General features: G+C 37.7%; 1 protein-coding gene across 3 annotated transcripts in view; it reads right to left on the bottom strand.

Moving 5' to 3' along the window:
- sez6b (seizure related 6 homolog b) overlaps window positions 1-24,335 on the bottom strand; it is a 182,803-nt gene extending 158,468 nt beyond the window's left edge. For 2 of the 3 annotated variants that reach the window (XM_058745539.1, XM_058745540.1), the window contains exon 1: window positions 24,064-24,335. In XM_058745539.1, the coding sequence (XP_058601522.1) occupies window positions 24,064-24,148 (85 nt within the window). In that variant the 5' untranslated portion in view covers window positions 24,149-24,335. Of the gene's footprint in view, window positions 1-23,808; window positions 23,845-24,063 lie in introns of those variants that run through there. The other variant, XM_058745541.1, reaches the window with a different exon arrangement.
- Window positions 24,336-27,110: the final 2,775 nt, after the last annotated feature.

The following is a 27,110-nucleotide window of genomic DNA, read 5'->3' as shown; positions in this document are numbered from 1 at the left end:
AAAGTATGTTTAACAAATGAAATAGTACAAATGAACGATAGAGAGAAAGCAAACGAATGAATGACAGAGAGAAATCAAACGAAAGAACGATAGAGAGAAATCAAACGAATGAATGACAGAGAGACATCAAACGAATGAATGACAGAGAGACATCAAACAAACGAACAATGGAACAAATGACAGAACAAATGAAGTAAATGAACGAAAGACATAGCAAGCAAACAAATGAACGATAGAGCAAACTTATTTATTATTATTAAAATTATTCATTGCTCTCAACCTTTCCCGAGGATGGTACTCCCTTAGTTATACTTGGAGTCTTCAACATCCACCTAGATAAACCTCAGGCTGCAGACTTCCTCACTCTACTTGCCTCTTTTGATCTCAAAAGAGTGTTAACTACAGCTACTCACAAATCAGGCAACCAACGGGACCTTATTTACACAAGACACTGCTCCACTGATCATGTATTGGTTACTCCACTGCACACCTCGGATCACTTCCTCCTCACTCTTAACCTCAATATGATTCCTGACACATTACATACCCCTCCACATGTCACTTTTCAACATAACTTGTGCTCACTTTCACCCTCCCGGCTGTCTGCTATGGTTTCATCTTCGCTTCCTCCCCCTAAACAGTTATCAGGGCTGCAGAAAGGGTATGGCGCAAATCACAAAATCCTACTGACCTTAATTTATATCGATCACTCCTCTCTGACTTCTCTGCTAATGTGTCCACTGCTAAAAAGGACATACTATCATGACAAAATTAACAATTCGCCTAGCTCACGCATGCTCTTGAAAACATTTTCCTCCCTCCTTTGTCCTCCTCCTCCCCCTCCTTCATCAACTCTGACAGCTGACGACTTTGCAACATTCTTCATTAATAAAATTACAAACTCACTGCACAATTTTCCACACCACTATCTATCAAACACATCTTACCAGCAAACATACACTCGTTCACATCCTTCTCTCCACTCTCTGAGGCAGAAGTTTCTTTCTAGTCATCCTACTACTTGTCCGCTTGATCCTATTCCATCTCATCTCCTTCAAGCCATTTCTCCTGCAGTTGTACCTGCACTTACTCACATCGTTAACATATCCATTTACACTGGAATTTTTCCCTTAGCATTTAAACAGGCTCGTATAACCCCACTTCTTAAAAAACCCACTCTTAACCCAACTCTTTTAGGGAACTATAGACCGGTTTCCCTTCTACCTTTCATTGCAAAAACACTTGAATGAGTTGTGTTCAACCAAGTCTCTGTCTTTCTCACACAGAACAACCTCCTGGACAGTAACCAATCTGGCTTCAGAAGTGGACATTCGACTGAAACTGCCTTGCTCTCAGCTGTTGAAGCCCTAAGACTTGCAAGAGCGGCTTCCAAGTCTTCATTACTTATCTTGCTGGATCTGTGATTTTGATACGGTCAACCACCAGATCCTCCTGTCAACCCTATTGAGAAAAGGGCATCTCAGGAACCGCACTCCAGTGGTTTGAGTCTTACCTCTCAGATAGGTCCTTCAAGGTATCTTGGAGAGGTGAGGTATCCAAGTCGCAACATCTAGCTACTGGGGTGCCTCAGGGCTCAGTTCTTGGACCACTTCTCTTTTCTGTCTACATGGCATCACTAGGTTCTGTCATTCAGAAACATGGCTTTTCATATCACTGCTACGATGATGACACTCAACTCTACCTCTCATTCCATCCTGATGATCCGACGATAGCTGATAACATCTCAGCATGTCTAACAGATATTTCTTGCTGGATGAAGGACCATCACCTTCAACTCAACCTAGCTAAGACAGAACTGTTTGTAGTTTCAGCAAACCCATCACACCCTTCATCACAATTTCACCTTCCAGTTAGGCTCATCAACCATAACTCCTTCAAAAACAGCCAGAAACCTTGGAGTTGTGATTGATGATAAGCTGACTTTCTCAGACCACATTGCTAAAACTGCCCGGTCCTGCAGATTTGTATTATACAATATTAAGAAGATCAGGCACTTTCTCTCGGAACATTCAACACAACTCCTTGTTCAGGCTCTTGTTCTGTCCAAACTTGACTATTTCAATGCTCTCTTGGCAGGTCTCCCAGCCAATTCCATCAAACCTCTACAATTAATCCAAAATGCTGCTGCAAGATTAATCTTTAATGAGCTGAAAAGAATGCGTCACGCCTCTGTTCATCAATTTGCACTGGCTACCAATAGCTGCTCGCATTAAATTCAAGGCATTAATGTTTGCCTACAGAACCACCACTGGCTCTGCACCCCTTTACCTAAATTCATTACTTCAGACTTATGTTCCCTCTAGAAGCTTGCATTATTGTGCCATCCCAAAGAGGTACAAAGTCACTTTTACAAACTTTTTCATTAACTGTTCCCATCTGGTAGAATGACCTGCCCAACTCAATCCGAGCAGCTGAATCCTTACCCATCTTCAAGAAACGACTAAAAACTCATCTCTTCCATCTTTATCTGACCCTCTAACTCTAGCACTCTTTAACTCTAGCACTTTCTATTCTAATTTTATTTTATCTATCTGTCTTCTTTTTATTTAAAAAAAAACACACACACATTTGACCCTCTATCAATTGCATATTTATTCTCTAACTGCTAGCTTTTCTTCGATAGATAGATAGATATACAGAGAGATGGAATTGCTAGAACGATAGAGCGATAGATCGAATGCTAGATAAAATGACAGAACACTAGACAGACAGACAGATAGATGCTGGGCTTGAACATATTTTTTTAATTATTTACTCTGACTGTCAACAGTGCTGGATTAAGCCAAGCTGAGAAGATTTGTACTCACCCTGTCTGAGAGGAGCTCATGGAGGGCAGAAAAAAAAAGATACAAAGAGACAGAGAGCGCACGAGAAAGAGTTCAGGAGCCCAACACACAGCTGTCTCTTCTGCCTTCACCTACAGCTCCCTGCAGAAAAACAAGAGGCTGCTGGTCCAGGGCCAAGAGCAGCTCAGCAGGTAGCATACACTTCATCAAGCTCACTTATCTCTCATGAGCACACCCATTCGCCACAGCTCTGACAAAGAGCCCAGCTACTGATTTTAATGAATTTTGGATAATGTTTTGTATGTGTTGTATAGCAACTTGACAATGCGGCTCCAACATATAATTCCCAATAGCATATGGTACTTCTATAAATAAAGAGGCAAGTACACATACACTGGATGAGGTGAGATGGCAACAAAGTGACAGCAAGCAAAAGAGAGAGAGCATTAATAGAGCAAGTGTCAGTCTTCTTGTAATGAGTTTTGTAAAAATGGCAGTTATGACAAACGTACGAGGTTGTTAATTAAATGTGAACAGCTGACGTCCATCTAGGCTGCTCCACGGCCAAAGCCATTCACCAACAAATCCCTCCAGCGGGTAAAACACTGAAGTATTTTATAATGAAGCGTACAGTAAATCAAAACAAGTCTGTGAAGGCTGAGGGCGAGCTGAGCGCAACAGTGGGTCAGTTTCTGGGTCGTCTCGCGCTCGATGTAACTGTCTCTTTAATCTGCCCCACAAACAATAGAGCGAGGGCGATTTTATGGAAGCAATTGCTGATGCGAAGTTGCCTGAGAAATACATTCAGCTCTTTCTTTCTTTTTTCTCTTCTGCTGACCTTCTATGTAGGAGGCATTGCCTCATTCTCCTCAGTAAGATTGCTCTTGGCCTTTCACAAATTGATTAAAACCTGCCCACTCAAAAAGGGCCGCCTGGCAGTTTTCCCCAGCCTTACAATACAGAGCTGTGTGATGGGAGCAATTCTATAATTTAATTAGGGTTTGGCATTGTTTTGGTTGTAACAGCTGTTAAATAATACTTTAAAATCATATTTTTAAACATGCACGAGACATTCCACGTGAAGCATGCATTTAAAAGCAGTTTCTTTAACTGAAATTAAAATTAAAAAGTAACATAAATCAACATAAATTAACTTAAATTTACATAAAAATGTATATGGATATTATATATACCAAAGTACTTAAACCTGTTTTTTAACCTTTATAATATACTGACAACCACCATAAAAATACACATTGTCAAGAGAAAGCTACATGATGAATTAAAGTTGAAATAAAGAAGACACAGAGGGAATCATGGTAACACACAGGGAATTGTCAATTTATGGTTTCTCCTAGTAAATTATATGATGACTTTTTTTTTTGCGCTTCCAAAAACTGTATATTTAACAGTATTTTACTGTAAAATTACATTAAATTTCCCATTAGATCCATTATAGTTTTATAGTAACCAATGAAAAGGTTTTTACTGTGGCATTTTTAAATTTTTACTATCATTTTTTACAGGGTACAATGAAAATGCAATGACCCCACAATGCTCCTTACACATCATGTAATAATTTCTTGTTATTTATTATTAAAAGTGTCCTAACCAAATTTTGTCATTTTGTTGATCATTTTTTATTTTTGTGGAGTTGCACTGCGTAGCCCCGCCTTCCCTGAAAGCTGATTGGTCAAAATTTTGCTCCACATAATTGTGCATTAAACATAATCTCCTGAATTGCTGTGACTGCGTTTAGGAATGCACTGATATTCAAATTCTGATCAATGCGATAAAGTAATCGTTATTTTCATGCTATGGCCAATAACCAATAAATGACTTATATTACAATTCTATGCTATTTAGTCAAAATAAATTAAAAACAACACACTAAAAACTAAAATAAATTGTTTTAAAATAACTGCTACAACAATTAGTAATAAATTTAGGCATCACAAAATTCTATTCATCCATGTACAGTATGAAAATGGATATTAATTTTGTTATTTGCTAAAGATTAGGGTCACACTTTATTTTAAGGTCCAATTCTGACTATTAACAAGCTATTAACCAGACTTTTGCCTTAATATACATAATTTGCTGCTTATTAATAATTAGTAAGGTAGTTGTAGGTTTAGATTTTGGGTGGGATTAGGGATGTAGAATGTGGTCATGCAGAAATGTGCTTTAATAAACAGCCAATATGTTTATAATATGCATGCTAATAAGCAACCAGTTAATAGTGAGAATTGGTCCCTATACTAAAGTGTTAAAGATTAATAGTTACATTAAATTAAGTGTTAGATAAAAGCAATGTTCTAAATAGAGTAAAAAACAGATTGTAGTCTGATAACTCATACTGTGCATCCCTAATTATGTCACATCATGTGGTTTCATAATGTATGGACAGCCAAATGTCTCATTGCTTGATTGCTGCATCATGTCGGGTTGCATAACAGTGTAAAACTGTAAAACACTAGGCAGAACAAGACAGTCAGTGAACAGAAGTTATATATTCATCCCGATTCAGGAGTTGTGGGCCAGTGAACAACTCGTGAGGGCAACGGGTCACCTCATTTCCTCTCTCTCATTCCAGCCCATTCAAAGCCATGTGCTGCAGATCCTCTGAGCATCAATCTATGTGAAAGACAAGCTTTGTCTCATCCCCTCACAGGTACAAGGACACAGCGCACCAGGGGGATGCTGCACACAAGCAAATATGTGCAAGTACAAAGGCAAAACACTTAGTGACAGCTTCTGAGTGCTTTTAAACACAGCCTGGCCCACTCAGCCTCACCAATGCGGAACGGCAGGTAAGCATGCAGAGACGGTGTGCCTGTGAGGACAGTACAGAAAGCAAAAGATATGAAATATTTAGAGAAAAGCTGTGTTTTTCACTTGCTTTCTCTGACTCATTCCTTTGAGTGCAGGCAGAAGGGTTGTGAACCTACAGTGTGCTGTTATACGGAAGGTCTAAGTCTGTTATGGGGGTGTTGTGTTGGATTTTTACCTTGGGTAAACAGCATAGTATATTTTTACACTATTACAATGCAGCATATCATAACTGTTGGTTAACCAACACCAAATTTCAGAGTAACATTGCAGTGCTGTATAAGTAACCAAGCCTCCAAATACTGCCAGTGCCACAATATTCTTTAAATGCGAGGACTGCACTATGGTAATACTGTAGTATATATAATACCAATAATATTTTCTTCAGTTTCAAATGAAAATGACTATGGTTTAATTCAAGCATTGCGCTTAGCAATGCAGTGTGAAAATTAAGAAATAATAGCAGTAGTAGTAGTAGTAGTAGTAGTAGTAGTAATAATCATAATAATATTTTATTGATACATTTAATGATATAGTTTTATAACTCTATCTATAATTTTCTATAATAATAGAATTTATTATTATTATTATTATTATTATTATTAATTAGAAATAAATAATTATTTATTATTAAATAATTATTTTCTAAATGCATAACTGTAAAGTATTATTCAAGTATTATATACAATCAGATACAATGATATAATATATTCATAGCTTTATCCTAATTTTTTAAAAGTAGTAGTAATAATAATATAATCATTATTATCATTATTGTTGTTGTTTTATGCTACTTGAAGTTAATATACATTAATGGCAAGGAAAGCCCCTTACTTGGTAGCGGCCATGTTTCTTGGAAGTTATAGTACATTACAGAATGATCATGTGACTTTTACGTACACCAGGTGACCTGCAAATGCAAATGCAAAAACAAAAATCACGTTTGAAAAAAAACTGACGTTTCCATTGGGCATATTTTCATTTCTTAGTTTCAATTTGAAGAGTAAATGGAAACACAACTACTGTTGGATTTATACCACTAGTTTAGAGACATGCTTCCTATGAACTATATTGTAATAAATCCCATCTCTCTCATAGGCTGGCCTGTCTCATGCATGCGGTACAGCTTTATTCCAGGTCTTCCTGATCTCGGCTCCGGTCTAATCTCAAATTAATCCTCAGATCCAGCCATACTGCCATCATACAGTACTGGCCTGTTCTCCTGAGCCTCAGAGCTTTACAGACCCTCTGCACATTCTCAAGAACTCCATTCTCTCCTCTCATTACAGCAGCTGAGAAACAGAGCAGAAGAGACCGGGAGAAAAAGCAAAAACTGTTATGGCTAAGCCCACACAGAATCTGTACATTTCTTCGAAAACAAAATGATACCTTCTTATTATACCTTAAAGGTAGTATTGGATTACCCAAAATAAAAACACAAGGGGTGGATGAAGCGCAGCAGTTTGTGACGGATGGCCGTTCAATTTCTGCGGAAATCCGCTGAGCTTTCCGTAGAATTCTGTGGGTACAAAATGTGCAATGGCCAGTTGTAATGGCCAATTTAATACTTTGCAAGCAGTCTAGACATCAATTTAGACAGTCCAGATCGGTCAGCATGACATTTAGCGAACCACATCTGCCAGAACAAACCCTCCAGCCAGCAATAAAGCTAACTGCGGCAATAATCTCAACCACAAAACTGACAAGACTTAAAACATCATCCAGTGTACTGAACGCCAGAGAGAACGACAACCCTACAGCATCAGCCACCCTACTGTTCTTACCGGTTAAGCCAATACGAGGGGCGCATAGCTAAGGATTGACAACGGACACATTGTTTAATGGAGGTTCTACTGGGGCAGGCCTGGGGGGTCTGAAGTGAGCTGGCCAATTTCCCTGTGAGCTGAACTGTTCAGCCCCTGAATTTCCAAAGGCTGCCTGAGGTCAGCTCCAAGCCTGTATTACTCCCAACGTACAACAGCGTTACAAACCCAGTGCACCATATCTACAAACTCAAATCACACACACATTATACCCCGTTTTCATCAACCGCTTTGTGCTGTAATGATTTCTCCATTTTCGCTACGGCACGCTGTCAAAGTGAGTCATATTTAAGCTGACGTATGGAAAAGCCGTACCGACAGTAATAGGATTTTTTTTTTTTTAAAACACAACACAGTAGTGAAGCGCTCCAGACATGAACCGTACTTGTTCATGCATTGAATATCTTGGGCATCTCGTTAATGTTAATATGAAAACATCCCTATTTGATGCGGAGTCATGATGTGGAAGGAAGAAGGCAGAGGGTGGTGGGGGCGGCACGTAACGCACAGTGATCTACATGCTGCCATCAGACACTGAAAATCTTCCCTTTTTAACCACCAGTGATGGCATGTCAGTCAAAATATATAAGACATCTTGAATATGGCTGATTTATTCAGACATAGAGAGTTGTCAGTCAGCAATGAAACTTGTCAGAGATCTTCCTTCAAAAAATATGAGGTAACATTCTGTGCACCAGGCAAATAAGCAAAGGAATGCAGGAGAATCGCACATGATATTTAGCATAACAGCAATTAGCTGGTATAGTGAGATATATGGGTGAATCCTGCAGAACATTTCACAAAAAACATAATAAAATAAAATACTTTTCATAAATATTTAGTAAATATTTAGTTCATAAAGTTTATTTTTGGAGCACTAAGAGATTTTTTTTATTGATTATTGTCATGACATTTAAGATCATCCACCCCAAATTCTTATTACTGTAATGGTTAAGGAAGAATGTTTTACTTTATAAGCTTTTTTAAAATAATAATAATAATTATTATTATTATTATTATTATTTATTCCCACTGTTCTCTATGCAAATTCTCAAAAAAAAAGTACTACACATAGTAAAGAGAGAAGTTACTTTGTTTGTATTACAGTAATGAGAACTGGAAATGAAAAATGTCAGTTTGTATTCTAAAATTAAGCCTAATTGTCCTCAAGTAAAATATTTCTTATTTCATTCTTTTGAATTTTTGAATGTTCTTGACAGGTTTTGTGATAGTTAACCTTATACATTATGTATGTCTAAGAAAACAAAATATGTTCAATACAACACATGAGGGAAACAAGAGTGTGTGGCTGAAACATATGGTAATCAGATCGATATTTCACTGGTCACATTTCCATTTCAAAGAAATCTACAACAACCATTTTTGAGTCCGAAGACATTTTTCACAACAGAGACTAATTATAAAGATCTCCGAAGCAGAGATAAAAAAAAAAAAAAAAAAATCCCCAAAGCACGAGGGCTCAAGGACATTTAAAAAACAACACGAAAACAATCTCTTCCTCTCTCCTGGTTGCACACAGTCATTCTCTCTTTATTTTTTAATAGTGTCATTTTTAATAGTGCCTCTCCGTATTTGTTTGTGCCAGTTTGGCATATTATGTGAAAAGATGCATCACCCTCACAGATTTTATTAAGTGCAGTGTCACCAGAACTAAGCGGTTCACTCTGATTGCTGTCATCCTGATTCATTGCACACTGTTCAATATTATTGCATCAGCAAACACAAAACAAAGTGCAACTGGGTGCTAACCCCTCGATTCAACTTTTTTGCTCCCTTAAATCCATCAAGGCCTTGCTTATTTAGAAACCAAACAATTCATACAACTTTGACTGGATTATCTGGATTCTGGATATTGATTCTTTTTTCAAAACCTTCCTGGTACGGTATAATCTGATCAGCCGCACTGCACTTTCACAACCCAAAGCCGTTGTCGGCTTCATCAATATGCTGCATCTATAGGGCCACGTCTACACTGAACTTCCCAAAGGCTAAACAGCTGATTTCTGTGGAATAAGACTGGCTCCCACAGAAGGGCAACTACACCCACAGGAAATACCAACCGCAGCCTGCTGTTCCTCAGCGGGTCATTAATTACACTTTTGCCAAGCCAAAAAATGACAAATAAATGGCAAACACCAGGATTAATATTAATGTAGTCATTACTGTCAATGCCACTTCATCATGCCGCTGTACCAAATGGCATTTTACAGTTTCTGAACAACAAAAATGTCTTCATAATGCTGGGTTTCGAACAGCGGTGTGAAAACATTGATTGGAGCGGCTCACTGCTCATGAATAGCGGCTGGCAAGCCTTCAAACTGTAAGTCATTACATGGGAGATCAAAACCCAGAGCTGCTGGCCACTAACACAATAAGAAATGAACAGCACAGGACGACAAAGGTAATCAATGTGACCATCATTAAAAGCCTATAGGAGCTGTGATGTGTTCCCTGCGCTCCAGATCTGTCAGGACAGAACAAAAGAATCAGTCCTTTTGTTTTTTCTCCCAAAACCAGAGGTCGCCTTGCTTTTCCTGAATTTTTTTTTTTTTTTAAGTGTGTTTTATAAAGCATTAAAATGGCCATTTGACCAAATTTTCTCTATTTTGGTCTCTTCGGAAGGGATGCATTGTTATTAAAATTCTAACAGATACACTGCAGGTGATAATTGCTCATGTTATGGCTGAAAATAAGTAAAAGGAAAATAGGTAACACTTTAGTATAGGGACCAATTCTCACTATTAACTAGTTGCTTATTAGCATGCCTATTAATAACATAACAACTGTTTATTAGTACTTATAAGGCACATGTCCATATTCTACATCCCTAATCCTACCCAATACCTAAACTTAACAACTACCTTACTAACTATTAATAAGCAGCAAATTAGGAGTTCATCGAGGCAAAAGTCATAGTTCATGTTTTGTTAATAGTCAGAATTGGACCTTAAAGTGTGACCAAATAATAACATTTTTTGAATAATATGTTGTCTGAACATATAAAAAGAAAATAAATAAATAAATACTGAAATAAATGAATAGTTTTAAATTTGAATTTATCTCAGCATTCTAATGTACAGCATAAAAAATGGATACTCATTTTGAGATTTGCTAAACACTGAACATGCAAAAATGTCTTCCATTGCTTCAACAAACATATAGCCTAGTCTCGTCCCAAACTCACAGCATTAATTGAACTAATGTTACTGTCGGGATGCTTAAACAAAGATAGCGCTTTTAGGGGAAAAAACAACCTACAAATGGCTTACTTGCAGTTACGCAAGTAGCTGCCATTGGGAAAAGCATTCAAATTCAAATAAAACGTGCCCAATTAAAACATCACCATTAAAAATGCATACACATTGTCTATTTGAGAAGATATTTATTTTCTGTATAGATCAGGCACGTAATGGATGCATCAAAACCACTGATAAGCTAATTAGCAAACATTTAATCAGCAAACGATTGCCCACACTGACTACGTCCGATATCTGTCCCCTTCTTACTGCCAGAAATTTCAATGATCGACTTCAGGAACTGCACGTCCCTCTTGAACATCAGTCACAGGGGAAGCGGAAAAAGTGCCCATAATGAACGGCTGAGTTTGAATGCATCAATCAATCAATGAATAAGTGCTCTAAAGCAGAAAGGGCTCCAATCAGGGCTCGCCGTGCTGCAGCTGGCTGTATAGTTCAGAGCATTTGCTCTATTCCAGTCTCGCATCTGCTCCTTCACAGACTGCACTGCCTGCCGAGTTAATATGGCCCCGGTAAGGGGCAAATAACGCCATTCACCCATCACCCATTTCCTGCCATCTCCTCCATAACATAAAAACCTTGCTATTCCCAGTATGCCGTATTGCCTCCAAAAAAATCTAACACTTGCAAACAAAAGACGTGTTCAGCTGTAATCATTAGAATCATAACTGGCAGCCAGAACAGTGCAAACCAAGGCTGTTAGTGTTAGTGCTTCCGTGCTACAGTGTTTCCTGCTAACAGTAACACAGTGGGAGAACAATTACTGAAGAACTGTCAGATTAAAGCCATTTGAGGCATCAGTCCAGTCCATTCTTTGACATTTTGCTTTTCGGTTCTCACAAACACCATTAAAACTATGTGCATATGCGCAAAAAATATGTGTTAAAACAGCATGTCAGGACATTTGTCTTACTTTGGCGTCTTCGAACACTCCAAATCCATCTATTTAGCTTTCAGTGCGACGTGGCATAGTTCCCGACAACTTAGTAAAGGTAAATAATGAGAGGAGTGATTCACAGCGACGGCGTCCTGTGCAAACACCCTGGATTTGCATGATTCATCTTTATTATGGCATGTCTAGGACTCTTAAGGGCCTGACATCGGCTCGGCACATACACTAAAGTTCATTAGCTGGAGCTCCGTGGGCCGAGCTCTCTTCACAATTTACAGCAGGATGCTCATTATGTTAGTCTACAGAAAAGGACTATAGAGGAACGAAAATAGACCCTGCAAGGTATTATGTCCTGTCGGGTGGGTTTTAAAAGAGTTTAAAGGGATGAATCATTTCTGCATTGTGCTAGCAGGCAATATGTTTTCTATCTCACAAGTAAATACACATTAATGCAGAGAAAAGTAGTGCATCGGGGGATTTGCTTCATCTGCGTGATAGATTTGGGAGCAGAGGGCAGGATTTATATGCAAGAGAAGAGCAGTTTCGCCTGTGATCTAATAACTTGTTTTAACTGACAGGCATTTTGTTCAGTCGCTGCATCGTTGATGGTGTTCAATATTTTGCGCCCCGGAGCACATCTTGTTACCACCTTTAAATCATCCTGCTAGTGCGAGGCCTGCGAGAGCAAGGGCACAAAGCGATTTGAATATCCTTAAGCACTGGGGGTGCATGCTAGGCACAATCCCTGGCAAGCCATCAATCAGTCCTTTATGGGGAATGAGGGACTTTATGGTAAATGCTAAATGTGATGGGAGGGAAATTACTTTGAGGTCTGCCGTCACCCATGCTAGCTTAGATCAAATCCCTCCCTTTCCCTCTTCCTCTCTGAAGAAAGACGCAACTAATGACATATCATTTGTGCCGCATAGATGATCCAACAGTTTGAAATCCCACTGAGTGGCAACTTATGTATTTACAGATGTATATTGGGGAGGATTTACTAAACAGTTTTATGTGTGATAATTCACAACAAAAAACTTGGGTTTTATTTACAAAACACCCACAATCCAGCCTAACCAGGGACAAAATGCACTGAAGTAATGCTTTTATGCATTTAAATTGCATTTTTGTTATTCTTTTCAGCACTAACACACCTTTCTACGCAAGTTTGGCTGACAATGGATGCCCTCAGAAAACAGTGCTATTTTCATGGTGCTATTACCACTCACAGAAAAACTGGCTTTGGCAATAACTCCCAAAAAAAAAAAAAAAATAATTTTTTTTTTAAAACATACAAAATGATTTTTAGGGATGCAAAAGTTAACATTTAAAGTCACAGTTCATCCAAAATGAAAAATCTCCCATCATTTACTCTTTTCTTCTTTTTTACAGAAATATTTTTATAGTTTTTTCAACATTGAAAAATAATGAGAAATGTTTCTTGAGCAGCAAATCAGCATAATAGAATAATTTCTGAAAGGTCACGTAACACTGAAGACTGGATTAATGACTGCTGAAAATTTGGCTTTGCCATCACAGAAATAAATTACATTTTAAAGCATAAAAAACATAAAAATTCTAATAATATTTTAAAACATTACTGTTATTATTTACATTTATAAATACTGTATTTTTGATACAGTAAATGCATCCGTGGCAAGTATGAGAGGCATCTTTTAAAAAATAAACACATTAGTTTGAATTATATACTCTACATACAATATTTCAGGAAGGAGATTCTTGGCATCGAAAAGTTTGATATTCCCTGTCCTAAGTCATGATTTAATTTAGCAAATCTACACACAATCACAATCAATTGCCAACAACAGTGTCCACATAAATATGCTGTAAGGTAAGACACGTTCTGCTCAATGCTTTGATGTGGAGAAACCAAGGATGCACTCCTGCTCCACTCCAAATGTTCCTCTGGTGATTACCTGCCGTCTCCCTAACTGCTGCACCCTGCTGGGGAAAGCTCTAGATGAAGTAGCTCCAAGATGGGAGCTGGCACTTCAAACGCAGGGAAGGGACGGGAAGGTTGTCGGAGACTTAATTGTGGCGGAGAGCCCGTGGTTCTGCATGCGCCAGAGACGCCAGGCCCAATTAACCAGGCGTACACAAGTCTGCCAATCCATGAGGGACGAGAAGCGGCTGATCCGCCGTTTGCTCTCCTCTGACTAATGGATCGATACGGAGACAGGGCCTGGGAGATATATACGTGCGGCAGAGAGGATGACATGCCAACTGACGCCATCTGCACGCATGTTACACCTGGTTTCTGCTTTATTTTTTCAACTCAGACACTGGCTGGATGGATGAACTCATTCTGAGATAATTACAGTGATGATCCTTGTGAAAAAGAAGTGTTCTTAATTGTATTGCATGTCTACTTGTAGTGGACTTCAAATCTAACTAAGTATTAATGAAATTTAAGGCCATTTAAGTCTACTTAGTAACTTAACACACAATTGCACGTTTATAGAAGTACACTTTGTAATAATGTAAAATTCAAAGTTTTACTTATGTACAGTACATTTTAAATTGTTTTAATAATCTTTTGTCAGGCTTTAAAGTAGTACACTTTAATGTGTTGACTACTAAAGCACATTTAAAATACTTGATTATAATTTTCACTGCAGTGTATTATTAAATACATTAGATGTAATAAATAGAAACTGCATCATTACAAATGTGCAATTTCTAATACATATATATATATATTTAAATACATGACAAAAACTTTCAATAGAAATTAGATTAAAGTAGATTTTAGTTTACCTTGAATTCTTGTCAGTACATTCAACTGTACAATTTAACCATATTTTCAAGACAATAGAATTATGAAATTATATCTAAAGTACTGGCGGCGTCCTAATTAATCTGCTATCTTTAATATATAAACTACAGTACATTTTCGTTTCATTGAAAATAACATGCAATTAAGTGTCAAAACACATTACATTTTTTTCTTTCTTCCGTTTAATACAAAAGAAGATATTTTGGAGAATGTTGGTAACCAAACAATTGCTGGTAACCATTGACCTCCACACATACAGGTTTGGGACAACTTTTTGGGTGAACTATCCCTTCATATTATATTCTTTCAAAATATATTATTTCCATAATAAGTACATTTTTTATAAGTAAAGTGTACTTATTTTTCACAAGGGGAGGCAAGGAGGCAAGGAGAGGTGAAGCAAAGGTTTGGGTCAATCTGTGTCTCACAGATCCGAATCAGTCCATCCGTCAATACTGCTAACATAAAACCAAGCAGTAAAGAACCACAAAATTTATGAGCGCAATACATCACAAGCATAAGCCAAGCAGAAATGGGCAGAAAAATAGAGCGGTGGACACCAGCCGATGGCGTGGGAGATTGGCTTATTGATTTGTAATGAATATCCACAAGCTTTTCTTCCCCCCCTCAAGTGGGTTGAAAGCCTTTATTGTGGAGTTACACATTAATAGCATACCACTAATGTCCCACAGCCCACTTACAGGCTTCACCAGCGGCAATGGTTGAACCCCAGCTGTGCATCTTGGTGGACAAGCGAAGAAATCTAAATGAAAGGACAGCAGGGACTGGCTCTGAAAAGCGGTATTGACACAGAGATGGCGTTCTGCCTGCTATCAAGACTGCCGCAGATGGGGAGGTGGCCATTCATAACCTGCCCCGCTGGAGAGGCATAATCATATGACGACGTGAGCTGTCGGTTTAATAATATACAGTTAAATAAAAATAAAAAACAGTGGAAGTGGAGTTCAAATGAAGTGGAGGCTTGTCAGAATACAGAGGCTGAGCGGGCATGCAGGTGCTTTTGAGTGCCGCAGATGTTTAACGCATCAGACAAGCTCTTGAGCGAGATGAGGAGCAGGCGTGAAAGGGGAAAAAGCATATATACACATGGCAAAACGCAAAAGGGCTTCTGAAGCGAACGAACACAACCTGAGAGAAGCGGCGCTGGGGATAAAGAGATTGGGATACACACTTCATAAGGCTGTGGAAGCGTCAGGCGTGCCTCAGAGACTGTTATGGCAGAGGGAAAGCAAAAAAGAGAGAACGTGATAAAGCTTTACCATCGCCTCGGCACCTGGAAACTGTCAAAGCCTGATTCACAACTTCTGTCCTAAAGGAGGGGCAGACGCACAGGCACAATAACACTCATTTTCACGCAAGCGCTGCGAAAAGGAGGGTTTAAGGAGGGTCTTCATGCACTGAATGCCTCTTGATGAGAGTCTGAGGCACACTGCAATAGGTTAATCACTGGTAATCAAAAAACAGGTGTTGAATATTTGCAGTTCCTGCACATGATCATCAGAACTCGGGAGCGTGCGGTTTAATTAATAGTGATGTCCCTCTCTCGCAAGTTTTTTTTTTTTTCCCTTCTGTTTATTTTCTCTTTTTTTCAGACTTTTTTCGAAAGCCATGAAGCACAACTGATTGCATCGGATCACCAAGAGCAAATTGCTTTTCCTCGGCAGAAGAGACAGGCAGAGGTGGGGGTGATGGGGGGAGGGATAGAGGGAGTTTGTCGTTTGTCAGCGGCTCAAAACATTTAGGGGCCCTTCAGCAGGGTTTTGGAATGGCGGTAAAGACATATTTTACGTCTAAAGCCCAAACACACTCAAAGGTCACTTTTCAAATATAGAGGAAATACCAAATATTACACAAACTGAAGTCTCTGTACGTGTTCACAATATATATTTTATAGGGGTCTAGACTGAAAACAAAATGACTATGGAGCCATTGGCTCCTTAAGGTAAATATTTAGGAGCCATGTTACAGAATCACTCAATAAAAATGTTTTTTCACTGCCTGTTTTAGAAAAAAAAAAACAATTGGACCTTAATAACCTCATATATTTTACTGGGATATATAAAAAATATTACCATCACTATTAGTAATTTATGCAACAAAACTCTGGTGTATTATTTATTTTTACTTATACAATATCATATTAACAAGCAATCAGGAAACAGATTAATATAAGTCTCAAAATTCTACATTATACATCACAGAAATGGTTCATTTCAGACATAACCAAAAAAAAAAAAAAAGACTCTAGGTTCAGTGAAAGAGTCAGTTGTTAACAACTGCTAACGAGTCAGTAAATTAATCTGATTCGAACTGCTAACAAAAGGCTGTTACATTAAAATTTTTGTCTGACTCATTAAAAAATAATTACACAAGATTTGTATTTTAAAGACAACCAGTTTGAAGGGAGCATAGTTTGTTTTTTGCTTTAAAAGAATTAATTTCTTAATATGAAATTCGAATGGTATGACAATTAGAGATTAGACTGTACAGAAATTGAAATCTACACGCTAATACACTCTATACTCATTGTCACACAATGCTTATGTTGTTAACATTAATCATTTGAGAATAAAGTATAGCAATAATAATAATTTGCACGGTTAGATGTGATATGAGCTAACCAATCTTTAGATTAAATCACCATTGGTAGCGCTATTTATTGTAATTCTTTTTTCCTCATTTGGTCAGAACAAACATGGCAGACTTGTTACGTACTTGTTCAGATGGCAATATATGATGAAAATTCTTATTTGAGCCATATATTCCAAGACATAGGCTAGAATCTGTGATTCCTAAGTACAGTATCCACACCGGTGCGGTGATTGACAGACTGACACACATACTCCTCAAAGCATTAGATTCATCCGCGCTGGAGCCGTGCCACAGCACAACCCCACACAAGGAAGATAATTCCGCACCCAGCTGCAGTTCCAGGTTTTCAAACAGAGATGGTGACAAGGAGGCAAAACTTACGGACTGCAGCTTTAAATGTTTTTACTGACTCACTAAAAAGAACTGGTTCATAAGAGTCATTTGTTTATGAACTGGACATTCCAGTTCACGCGCAAGATAATATCTCGATGAAAGGGCATTTTAGTCACAGTCTGGAGCCCTGTTTTACAGACCTTTTTGCATAAACACATCTGACATTGTACCTAACATGATATCTAATATAACACTAGATACTCTATTTAAATTTAATCTATCTGATTATATCTTTTTACATCTGTCCTCATCTGTTTCATAATACATACCATCTGCGGTTAATCTATATAAACATAATCTCGCCACCCTTGACATATCACCATGTCCGTGTATGATGAAAGCTGGGGGAGGACGTCCGTGAATTCAATCAGATACAAATAAGACTCTGGATTTATTTAATAAGAGGTTTAATCTATAAAACATGCTCTCATCGGCAATTTCCGCCCATTCATTTTCTGGAGAAGGACAAGACTGAATTTAATTGTAAACCATAATGCGCTTCCTAGAATGTCGTAGAATGTGATGTAAAAAGCAGGGCTGGCTGAATTATGGAAGGGGCAGGACAAGCACATAAAGCACCATTACACCCCACGCTCCTGCCATGGCCAGTGATTAAAACAGGCCATAAAGACTAACATATATACAGTGTGGGTTAAAGGATGAGAGCGCCACGGCAAGGTCTTCCATTTTTATCAGGGCTAATGGAGAAAACAGCAAAAATGGGCAACAACATTTTCAAGTCACATGAGTGCGATGTGTGTGCGAGTGCAATGTTGTGCTACAAAACAGCTCGGGAATCATTAGGAAAGGATATAGACTATGGCATATTCAGGTCAAGAGCAAACATAAAGACTAGACTGCAAAAATACGAGTTTTATAATTAGACTCAAGCCTGTCAGACTCCGGGGCTACATTATGCCTCCTTCTCTTCCATATATAGACCGGATCCATTACATTACGAGTTCAGTAAGGCAATCGCGTTATTTCAATCCCATCTCTACATCTGAACTCCCTACTTTTCCATCTTTACCATCTGGCCTCTGGAAGCCTGACAAAGTCATTGATCATCCAGGCTGCACAGATGTTCAGACGAACTTCAAATGCTATTTAAGTGGGTTAGTTACTGTATGATGGTAAGAGCAGGTCACGCAACACAGAAAGAACTGTGTGTGTATCTGTGGTGTTCTGAGGCAAAGTCCTCACTGTTTTTTTAATCCAATGTAAACTAAGGTTCCAGTTACACTTCAAGGGATAACTGACCCAATAATACAAATTCTGTCATCATTTACTCACCCTCAAGTTGATGAACACAAAAGAAGATATTCTGAAGAATGTTGGTAACCAAACAGCCTTTGACTTACATAGGAATTTTTTTTTCCCATATTATGGAAGTCAATGGCTACCAGCAACAGTTTGGGTACCAACATTTTTCAAAATATCATCTTCATTGAGTTTTAACAGAAGAAAGAAATTCATACAGGTTTGGAACAACACAAGAGTGAGTAAATGATGGCAAAATGTTCATTTTGGGGTGAACTATCCCTTTAATGTTGACATTTTCCAGGTTAAATAAACATTACTTGCACTTTCCATTTTTTTATTTTAATGTATTTTAATTCTTTTTGTATTTTTTTTAAAGTATATATATATATATATATATATATATATATATATATATCTTATCAAGTTAGTATTAAGCATTATACATGTATTCCAAAATAATAATTAAAAACAGTAAAAAAAATTTGAATTTCATCTTTATTTTATTTGTGAACTGATGTTTTAATAGCCAACCTATTTTTGTATAGGTGAAAAGAGTCATGATGGTCACAGACACGGAGATGAACCACTAAGAAGCTGACTGCTCACTAAAAAACCCTTACAAATTGTGTTTTCAACTCTTTTTACATGATATCTATTTGGGTGAGTTGTTTACTTTCCTTTTAATTAGCTTTCACATTATATTTATTCATTCAGACTGATGTGCAGAAGAGCAACACGCACAAAACAAGAGACAGGTTTTATTAACTGCCTAATAAGCCAGTCATAGCACAAAGGAGGCACTGCCTGCTCTTGAGAGATGTTTTCCTATTCATTTTCAATTTCCCCCCACCAAACCCACAGTGTTTTTGTTTTTACGTTACAAATGCTATAAAACGAGAGATTTACACGTTTTTATGCTATATTTTTGTAATTATTTTATTTCTGTACTACGAATGTTTTCTCATCCAATTTTCAAGGAGGCAATGCCTCCCCTTACCTCCTAAGAGGAAACGCCCGTGGTGCATATGTGCCAGTTGTGCTAGCGGCAGGAGGTGGGGCACCCTGGCAGTGTCCAGATTTCTCCCAGCAGTACTGTCTGCTGAGCGCCGTCCCAGCTGACCATTCGTCAGCATTACAGAAGTGGCAGGTCTGCCAGTGTGGCCGTGGGAGGCCATCCAGCCTGTCGGCCGACTCATTTATCAGGGTCGTAATAAAGACTAGGAGAGCAGACGCTCAACCTCATAGCTCCAGCTGAACCGCAGCTGAGCGAATGTGTGTGGGGGGGTCAAGAGGTCAAGCTGACAATCACTCCCCCTTCCATCCTTCTTCTCCAGCACTGCCTGGGCCGACACAAGGGCACTGATAAATTGCTGATTGAGTGATATTGCTTGATCTTAAAAGACAGGGTGCGAGCCTAATGGCTTATTGGAGCAGGATGAGCTGCGTTGGGAGGAAGTGTGGCCGAATCCTCCCCCTGGTGCTTCAGGTAATGGAGTCAGGCTGTGGCACTCACCCTCCTCGAGGGCTGATCTCGGCTGGGTGTTTAATTCGACCCGTCACTGACACTCTTATTCTCTCAGTGGAGACCTGGGATGTCTGATCTTACACAGTGCCAGAGCACAGACAGCGGCTCAGACGGCTGTACTATGTTACTCGTACTGCTGAGACCATTCAGCACTACAGTCATACCTCAAATGTGTATTTTAATGCCGCTGCGTTTGCTAGCAAATGGCTAAATATGGACTACAGCTACTACAAGGATTTGAGTTTACATGCTTGATGAATTAGACAACCGTTGTGGGACTTGAAGACTGTAAAAAGATTTTTCGAAGTTGTAAATAAAACAGGTATACGTTTTACAAAAGAAAATATTACTTCAATCTTTAAAACTTTTCAAAATTTTATGTTTAATTCAGTTTGTTACGTTATGGTATGTTCAGTATATACTCTTTCCAGTGTATAGAAACATGCTAGCAACTTTAAAATTCATGTAAGAGGTATGAGTTGATTTTATACAACAAAACGTGAACATTTCCGAGCATATTTTTCTCAAAACCGTAAACTGCCATTCTCATCGCAATACTCAAAAGACACGTCAGAGGAAACCAATAGTAAATAAGCTTTTTGGTTTCCAAACTGATGTCATGAATGCATAGCTTTTAGCAATATTTTTTTGCAATAATTAGAATAGTCAGACATTAATGTTATTTTAGGCAATTTAGCCTTAATAGTATTTTTTGCACCAATTCCCTAATACAGTTCTTGTTGATTTTTATGTTATGGTCATTAACCAAGAAATGACTGATAATACAATTCTATCATATTTTGTCTAAATAAAAATGTAAAGTGAATGATCTTAATTTAGGAAAAAAATGAATAAATAAAAAAATTAATAAATCTGAAAAGTGAATTTAGGCATCACCACATTATAATGCACAGTATTTACAACAATAAAAAAATCATTTTTGAGATTTGCTAAAGGTTACATTTAGCATTGTTATAAAACTTTTAGTATTACATATATTTAAAACAAATATCTAATAGCAATCATTAATAGCAAGCAATATGAATATGAAATACAGCTGCACAGGGATGAAAGCTTTACAATTAGGAAACCATTGTAGTCCTTATATAGCAACTGTTTTGCAACTTCAAAAGGTCAGAGGCTTTTTTTTTTTTTTTTGTAGAACAAAAATTGCAAAGACTAAGTAATTTTAACCAGCATATTTTACTCAAAACTATGGTACAGATACATCACGCATCCCTATTTCTTTTATCTTTATTATGCATTTTCATTGCCGTGTTCAAATATTTTGATTAATAGACTTCTGTCAAAGTGTAAATCTGCTGTAAATGAGAGAAGTGATTCCACAGCAAAGATTCTAGAATGGAGCTCCATTAAAATCTTAACGTTGCATTACAGGGAAGCAGCTGGTAAAGGTTCCTACAACATCTTTACACCAGCTGCTCTGTCATGACAATCAGCATACTTGATTTCTGTCGGTTTGTTCATGCAAATCAACATTCACTGATTTCATGTACACTTAGGAACCATATATAAATACATGCTTATATGCAGCTACTGTATGTAGTAGACACTGCTGCAGATTACAAATTTAACCATATATCATTTGCTCACAATGCCATGAGGGAGCTGTGGGGCTGTCCTGTATGCCAGTGAACCTCATTTAAAAACATTCATACTTGCTAATGCACTGTTGCCTTGTTCAAAACATCTGTAACATGAGTCACATATTTTTTAAACATTAACATTCGTCTTTTCCTTTGTGCGTTTCCTGGTGTGCATGCACTAAATGTGTATTTACATCTGCGTCTATCACAGCAGGACAGTGCAGACCCAAGCAAATTGACCCACTGACCTTCCTGTGTTTCTTGTATAGCCCATCATCCATTTGTGAGTGGTGGGCCCTGCTTTTAGCCTGCTGTCTGTGCTCAATGTGGAATGATGGAGCTGTGCATTAGTCAGAGTGCTTTTCAAGGTAAGAGCCATTTAGCTCATTTCCCGTCCTGAAGGTGACTGATCGGAACACACTGACTCATACACCTCTCAAAGCTAAAAGGTCAATGTTCCAATCACCAATATGTAATCAATACAGTGCGAAATGTAATTAGTACAGACAGAAAAGATGAGTCTGAGACAACAGACTCAGGCTAGAAACGGTCTGTCTCAAATATGAAGTGCAATTTAAATTCTGCCACCTAAAACTATGAAACATCACATTTGCAAATGAAAGATTCTTCCTGAATGATGAGGGGCTTGTGAGATGATTGCTTCGCAAGTGTCTCCGCAAAAGCGAGTGACAGGTGAGTAAAAGTGCAAAGGTATTCTTGAATTGGAAGAATGACAAGACGGAAATTATGTATAGATTAAAAAATATAATTTGCCCGACATGCAATCAAATTCCAGCTCATTCTTACTTTTAAGGAAAATGAAACCGAATAGAACATTTATGCAGAAAATTGAGTGCTGCGCATCTCTCAGAAGTATACTGCATGGAGCAGCTCTTGACAAATAACACAGGATTATCCCTTGTATTGCTCGCCGAGCTTTTACAGTAAGACAAAAAAAAAAAAGAGTGAGGGGAATTGTCAGACAAAAGCTAAAAACAACACAGAGCTCTGAGGTAGTGGTGTACAACAGCTTTCTAGAGTGAAAATGAAGTGTAACATGGACTACTCTGTGCCTGGAAAATGACTGTAGCAGGTTTCAGGGGGCAAAATGCATGGATAGCATTCAGTGTTATATTTTACATGTATTGTATGATTTTTTATCAATGTTTTAAAGATGAACATGAACTTTGTAAAGCTCTTTACTGATACAATCCCCCAAACCCATGCAAATCCCGAGAAACTAATGTAAAGTATCAACATCAAATATTACTGACAAGAATGTTATAGTCCCCTGTGTTAAGTGGCAAATATTAGATATGAAACATGAAAACTGTACATCAGAAGATGTCACTCACTTATTCTGTCAACAGTGTGGTGTAAAGAAAATCTGGATGAAACAGGCCTACAGTTTATATTAGAAAATACCTAACATCTACATAATTCTAATATTCCAAACATTGTGCTTTAGTTAAACACTTTTGTGATTATATTGCTTTCTTTCTGTGACAAAAAAATTAAATAGTCTAAGAGATTTAAATAAGTTTCCTTACAATGACTTGTGAAGGTGCAGATCACTGAAAGTATATCTCACTTCTAAATCAGTAAATAAATAATGTCGCTTTAGTCTCACCACACTGTGATCCCCAAATTAAAAACCTGTTGAACCTCAAACTTTTTCGCTTGTTATACACGATCACTTTTAGTATACTGATCAGATAAATCTATAACCAAAGATCTGGCTTGTGTACTAACTTTACATCACATAAAACTGAATGAGAACTTACAGCCATTACACAAGAAAAATGGGAAATGAAAACGAGAGACTGAAACATAGATCTCTGGCTCGAATATAAAAATAATACAATGCTATAAATAAACACGAAAGAGCGCGGAGCAAATAGAAAATATACTGTCAGGCGCGGTGCTGTCCATTCTGTGCGTGCTTTATCACAATTACGCCGATGACTTTGTGACTTACGAGTGCATCTGTTGTGAAAGGCGTGATGAGAGAACACATTTCTGCTCGCGTGCAACCAAAGTATTAGAGGAACGGCTTAAATAAACCTCCTCGGCACAAATCTGCTGGAGTTTTTTCTCCGCCAACAAATGTACAATACAGTGAGAAATGGGTCTACCCGTCGGGGTCTGTGGAGCTGCGCGTACCCTCTTCCGCTAATCGCGTGGACACCAGAACAAGTATCAAATGTTTAGAATTACAAATATAAATTCTTACCTTGCCCTCGTGCCATCCACACGCCAGCAAATACGGCCAGAATCAGAATGACCATGTTTGGTTTGTAATTTCTTGTCGAGTTCATGCTCGCGGCAGTGGACTCCTATCACAGAATATGTCCTTGTATTATAACACTTTCCGAATAATTAAAGAGGAGCAGGACGCAAACGTTCCGCGCCGCGAGGAACGAGGTCGCTGCGCGAGACGGGGAGCTCTGATCAGATTTGTAATTGTGAACGGAGGAGAGCCAGAGAATGTTCAGTTTCTGTCAGCACCTCTCAGACTGAGTCGAGCTGTTTCAGTACCGCGGACAGCTCCTAGCGTCAGCAACTGGAACAACTTCAGGCTTCGCGCAAAGTTTGTACCGTACATAATCTAATAGTGCCCTCGATTAAATGGCTCGAGTTTTACCATTTGTGTTTCATTTCAATTGCTGACTGAAGGGAAAGGAGGAAGTGGTCGACCGTGCTCTATAAGACCAAAGTGTTCGGATTAAACCGGTCACTCTAGTGTGCAAATCTACTGGACTAGTCAAAAATAGATTAAAAAAAAAACAAAGCGTATAAGCATAGTGTAACAAATGCATGTGTGTAACTGTCTAGAGATTATAAAAATGAAATTAAGAGGCTGAAATATGGTGAAAGAAGTTGTCAAATGTTTTATTTTTATAATGTTTTATTAAAAATATTAATCAAATCAAATATTATCATTACTTAAACTAAAATTCACTTCATTTTCATGGGAAAAGAAAACCATTAGAGCAGTGGTTCCCAAACCTGTCTCCCTAATCAGACACACCCAATGTAGTTCTTGCAGTCTCTACTAACAAGCTGATGTGTGGAATCAGGTGTGTTAGATTAGTTTGGGAACCACTGGATTAGAGGGTATTGAAGAGTACTTTTAAAATACAAATATAACATTCAAAAGTTTGGAGTAAAAAAAAAAAAAAAAATCTTACTGATCCTAAACTTTTGAATAGAACTGTACTGTATATATATATATATATATATATATATATATATATATATATATTTACTTATTTTATAATATTACTATATAAAAGAAATGGCCACTTTTATTCAGCAAGGATGCACTAAATTGATCAAAAGCAACAATAATAAAAACATTTAAAAAAACATTCATTATGTTATAAAACATATTTCAAACAAATGCCGTTCTTTTGAACTCTCCATGCATCAAAGAATGCACAAAAAAGGCTGATGATGCATGGGGCAACTTTGGCTGATGATACACGGGCAACTCTTTGAGCAATGTTGCCATCAATGGGCAACCAGGTGAGAAACAGGGCCCACAACCGTTCTAAAGTATCCAGATGGAAATTTGTTACCCATTCTCAGTGGGAAAGTCCCCAAGCAACATTGCTCAAAATTGCTCAAAAAGTTGCCCCATGTATCAACAGAAAAATATTAGGCAGCACAACTGGCATTAATAATTGTCACACCAAATAGCTCATATGAGAATGATTTCTGAAAGATCATTTGACAATGAAGATGTTGCAGATGATTCAGCTTTGCATTCATTATAGGAATGAATTACATTTTATTACATATTCAAACAGAAAACAATGATTTTATTTGCAAAAATGTTTCACAATATTACTGTCTTTACTGTGTTTTTGATCAAATAAATGTAGCCTTTGTAAGAATCTTTCAAAAACATAAAAACTGACCTCAAACATTTGAACGATATATACCACATACTTAAACCTTCTTATTGAAGAGCAAGTTTAGTTTAGGTCAAACTGTGCAATTCAACCAAAAAACATGATGTTCACGTTATATTCAAGACCCAAAATCCATATATTTTGACCTTTTTCAGTCAGGTTTTGTTCAGGTCAGAAGGAGTAATTCCAAGAAATATCTTAAATGTTCATTATTTAAAGTAGAAATATTTATAAAGATATTTTTGCCTTGAAATTATGTTTAAAAACTATTTTCAAATGAAACGGATAAAAACGGGTTTTAGCATTTACCTGATGGTTACACAGCTTGTTAGAGCTGTCTCTAAACAATAACTTTCCAATTACAGCAATATCATAGCTATTTGCAACAGAGCCACTGTTTTTTTTTTTTTTTTTTGCTGCATTCGTTCCCTCTGGAATGGGTCATTCTGGTGAATAAAAACATCTAATTAAGAGCAAACCGCCTCCATTTATAGCGATAATTTAAAGGAATCTAGATAGGAAAAAAGGAAAAAGTAAAATCTCAAAACTTGCCTCTCTTAAAAATTACCCATACAATGACCTGCTCATCAGTTCCCAGTATTTGCACTCCACAAAGAACTAAATGGTAAGGAAAAGAGCACTACTCATGAAATATACATGAGGTGAGACAGAGGACTTTGTGGCAATAATATAGAAATGTTAAGTGATGCCGCAGAGTCGAAAAGTTATGAACGTTAACCACCAAATGTTAATGCAGTCTTCATCTGCCGGCCATTATTGGAATTATAGGAAGCCATCATCACCTTTTCATTCCACCATATTTCCCTCGGAGCCTGCTCATGTTTATGTGGAAATGTTCTCTGCCTCTGTGTAATAATTACTATTCCAAGCGCAGTGGCGAGCCTTAAACTGGTAATTATAATTGCACACTACAAAAGTAAGAATGCTGAATTTACAACCTATTTAGACAAACTTAACAAGCAGAGAATGATTGATTTCTTGATTGAAGCGGAGCAGTCTTAACCAGCTACACTGTATTCGGTCTGTTTGAATGCAGATGTTTCACAAGAACAGGGTTATTCCCCTGAAGCTAGACTGGGCCGGGGTTCATCGAAGCATTCAAGTTGCCTGTGCCAACAAGCCAGTATCCTGAGGTTAAATCATCTCTGTGTGTCAATGCTTAAAGTGATATTTCAGCCAAAAAGTTTAATTCTGGCATCATTTAACCACACTTATTTCGTTCCTGTATGTTCTGTGCACCACAAAGGAAGGCATTTTAGAAAAGTTTCACTTGTTTGTGTCATAAAATAAAACTCAACAGGGTCCAGAACAACAATAGACCCCACTGACTTTTCATGCACAA

This window comes from Onychostoma macrolepis, chromosome 15 (assembly GCF_012432095.1).
Source record: "Onychostoma macrolepis isolate SWU-2019 chromosome 15, ASM1243209v1, whole genome shotgun sequence".
Lineage (NCBI taxonomy): Eukaryota > Metazoa > Chordata > Actinopteri > Cypriniformes > Cyprinidae > Onychostoma > Onychostoma macrolepis.
The sequence above is the reverse complement of the archived record's forward strand: the minus strand, read 5'-3'. Positions and strand labels throughout refer to the sequence as shown.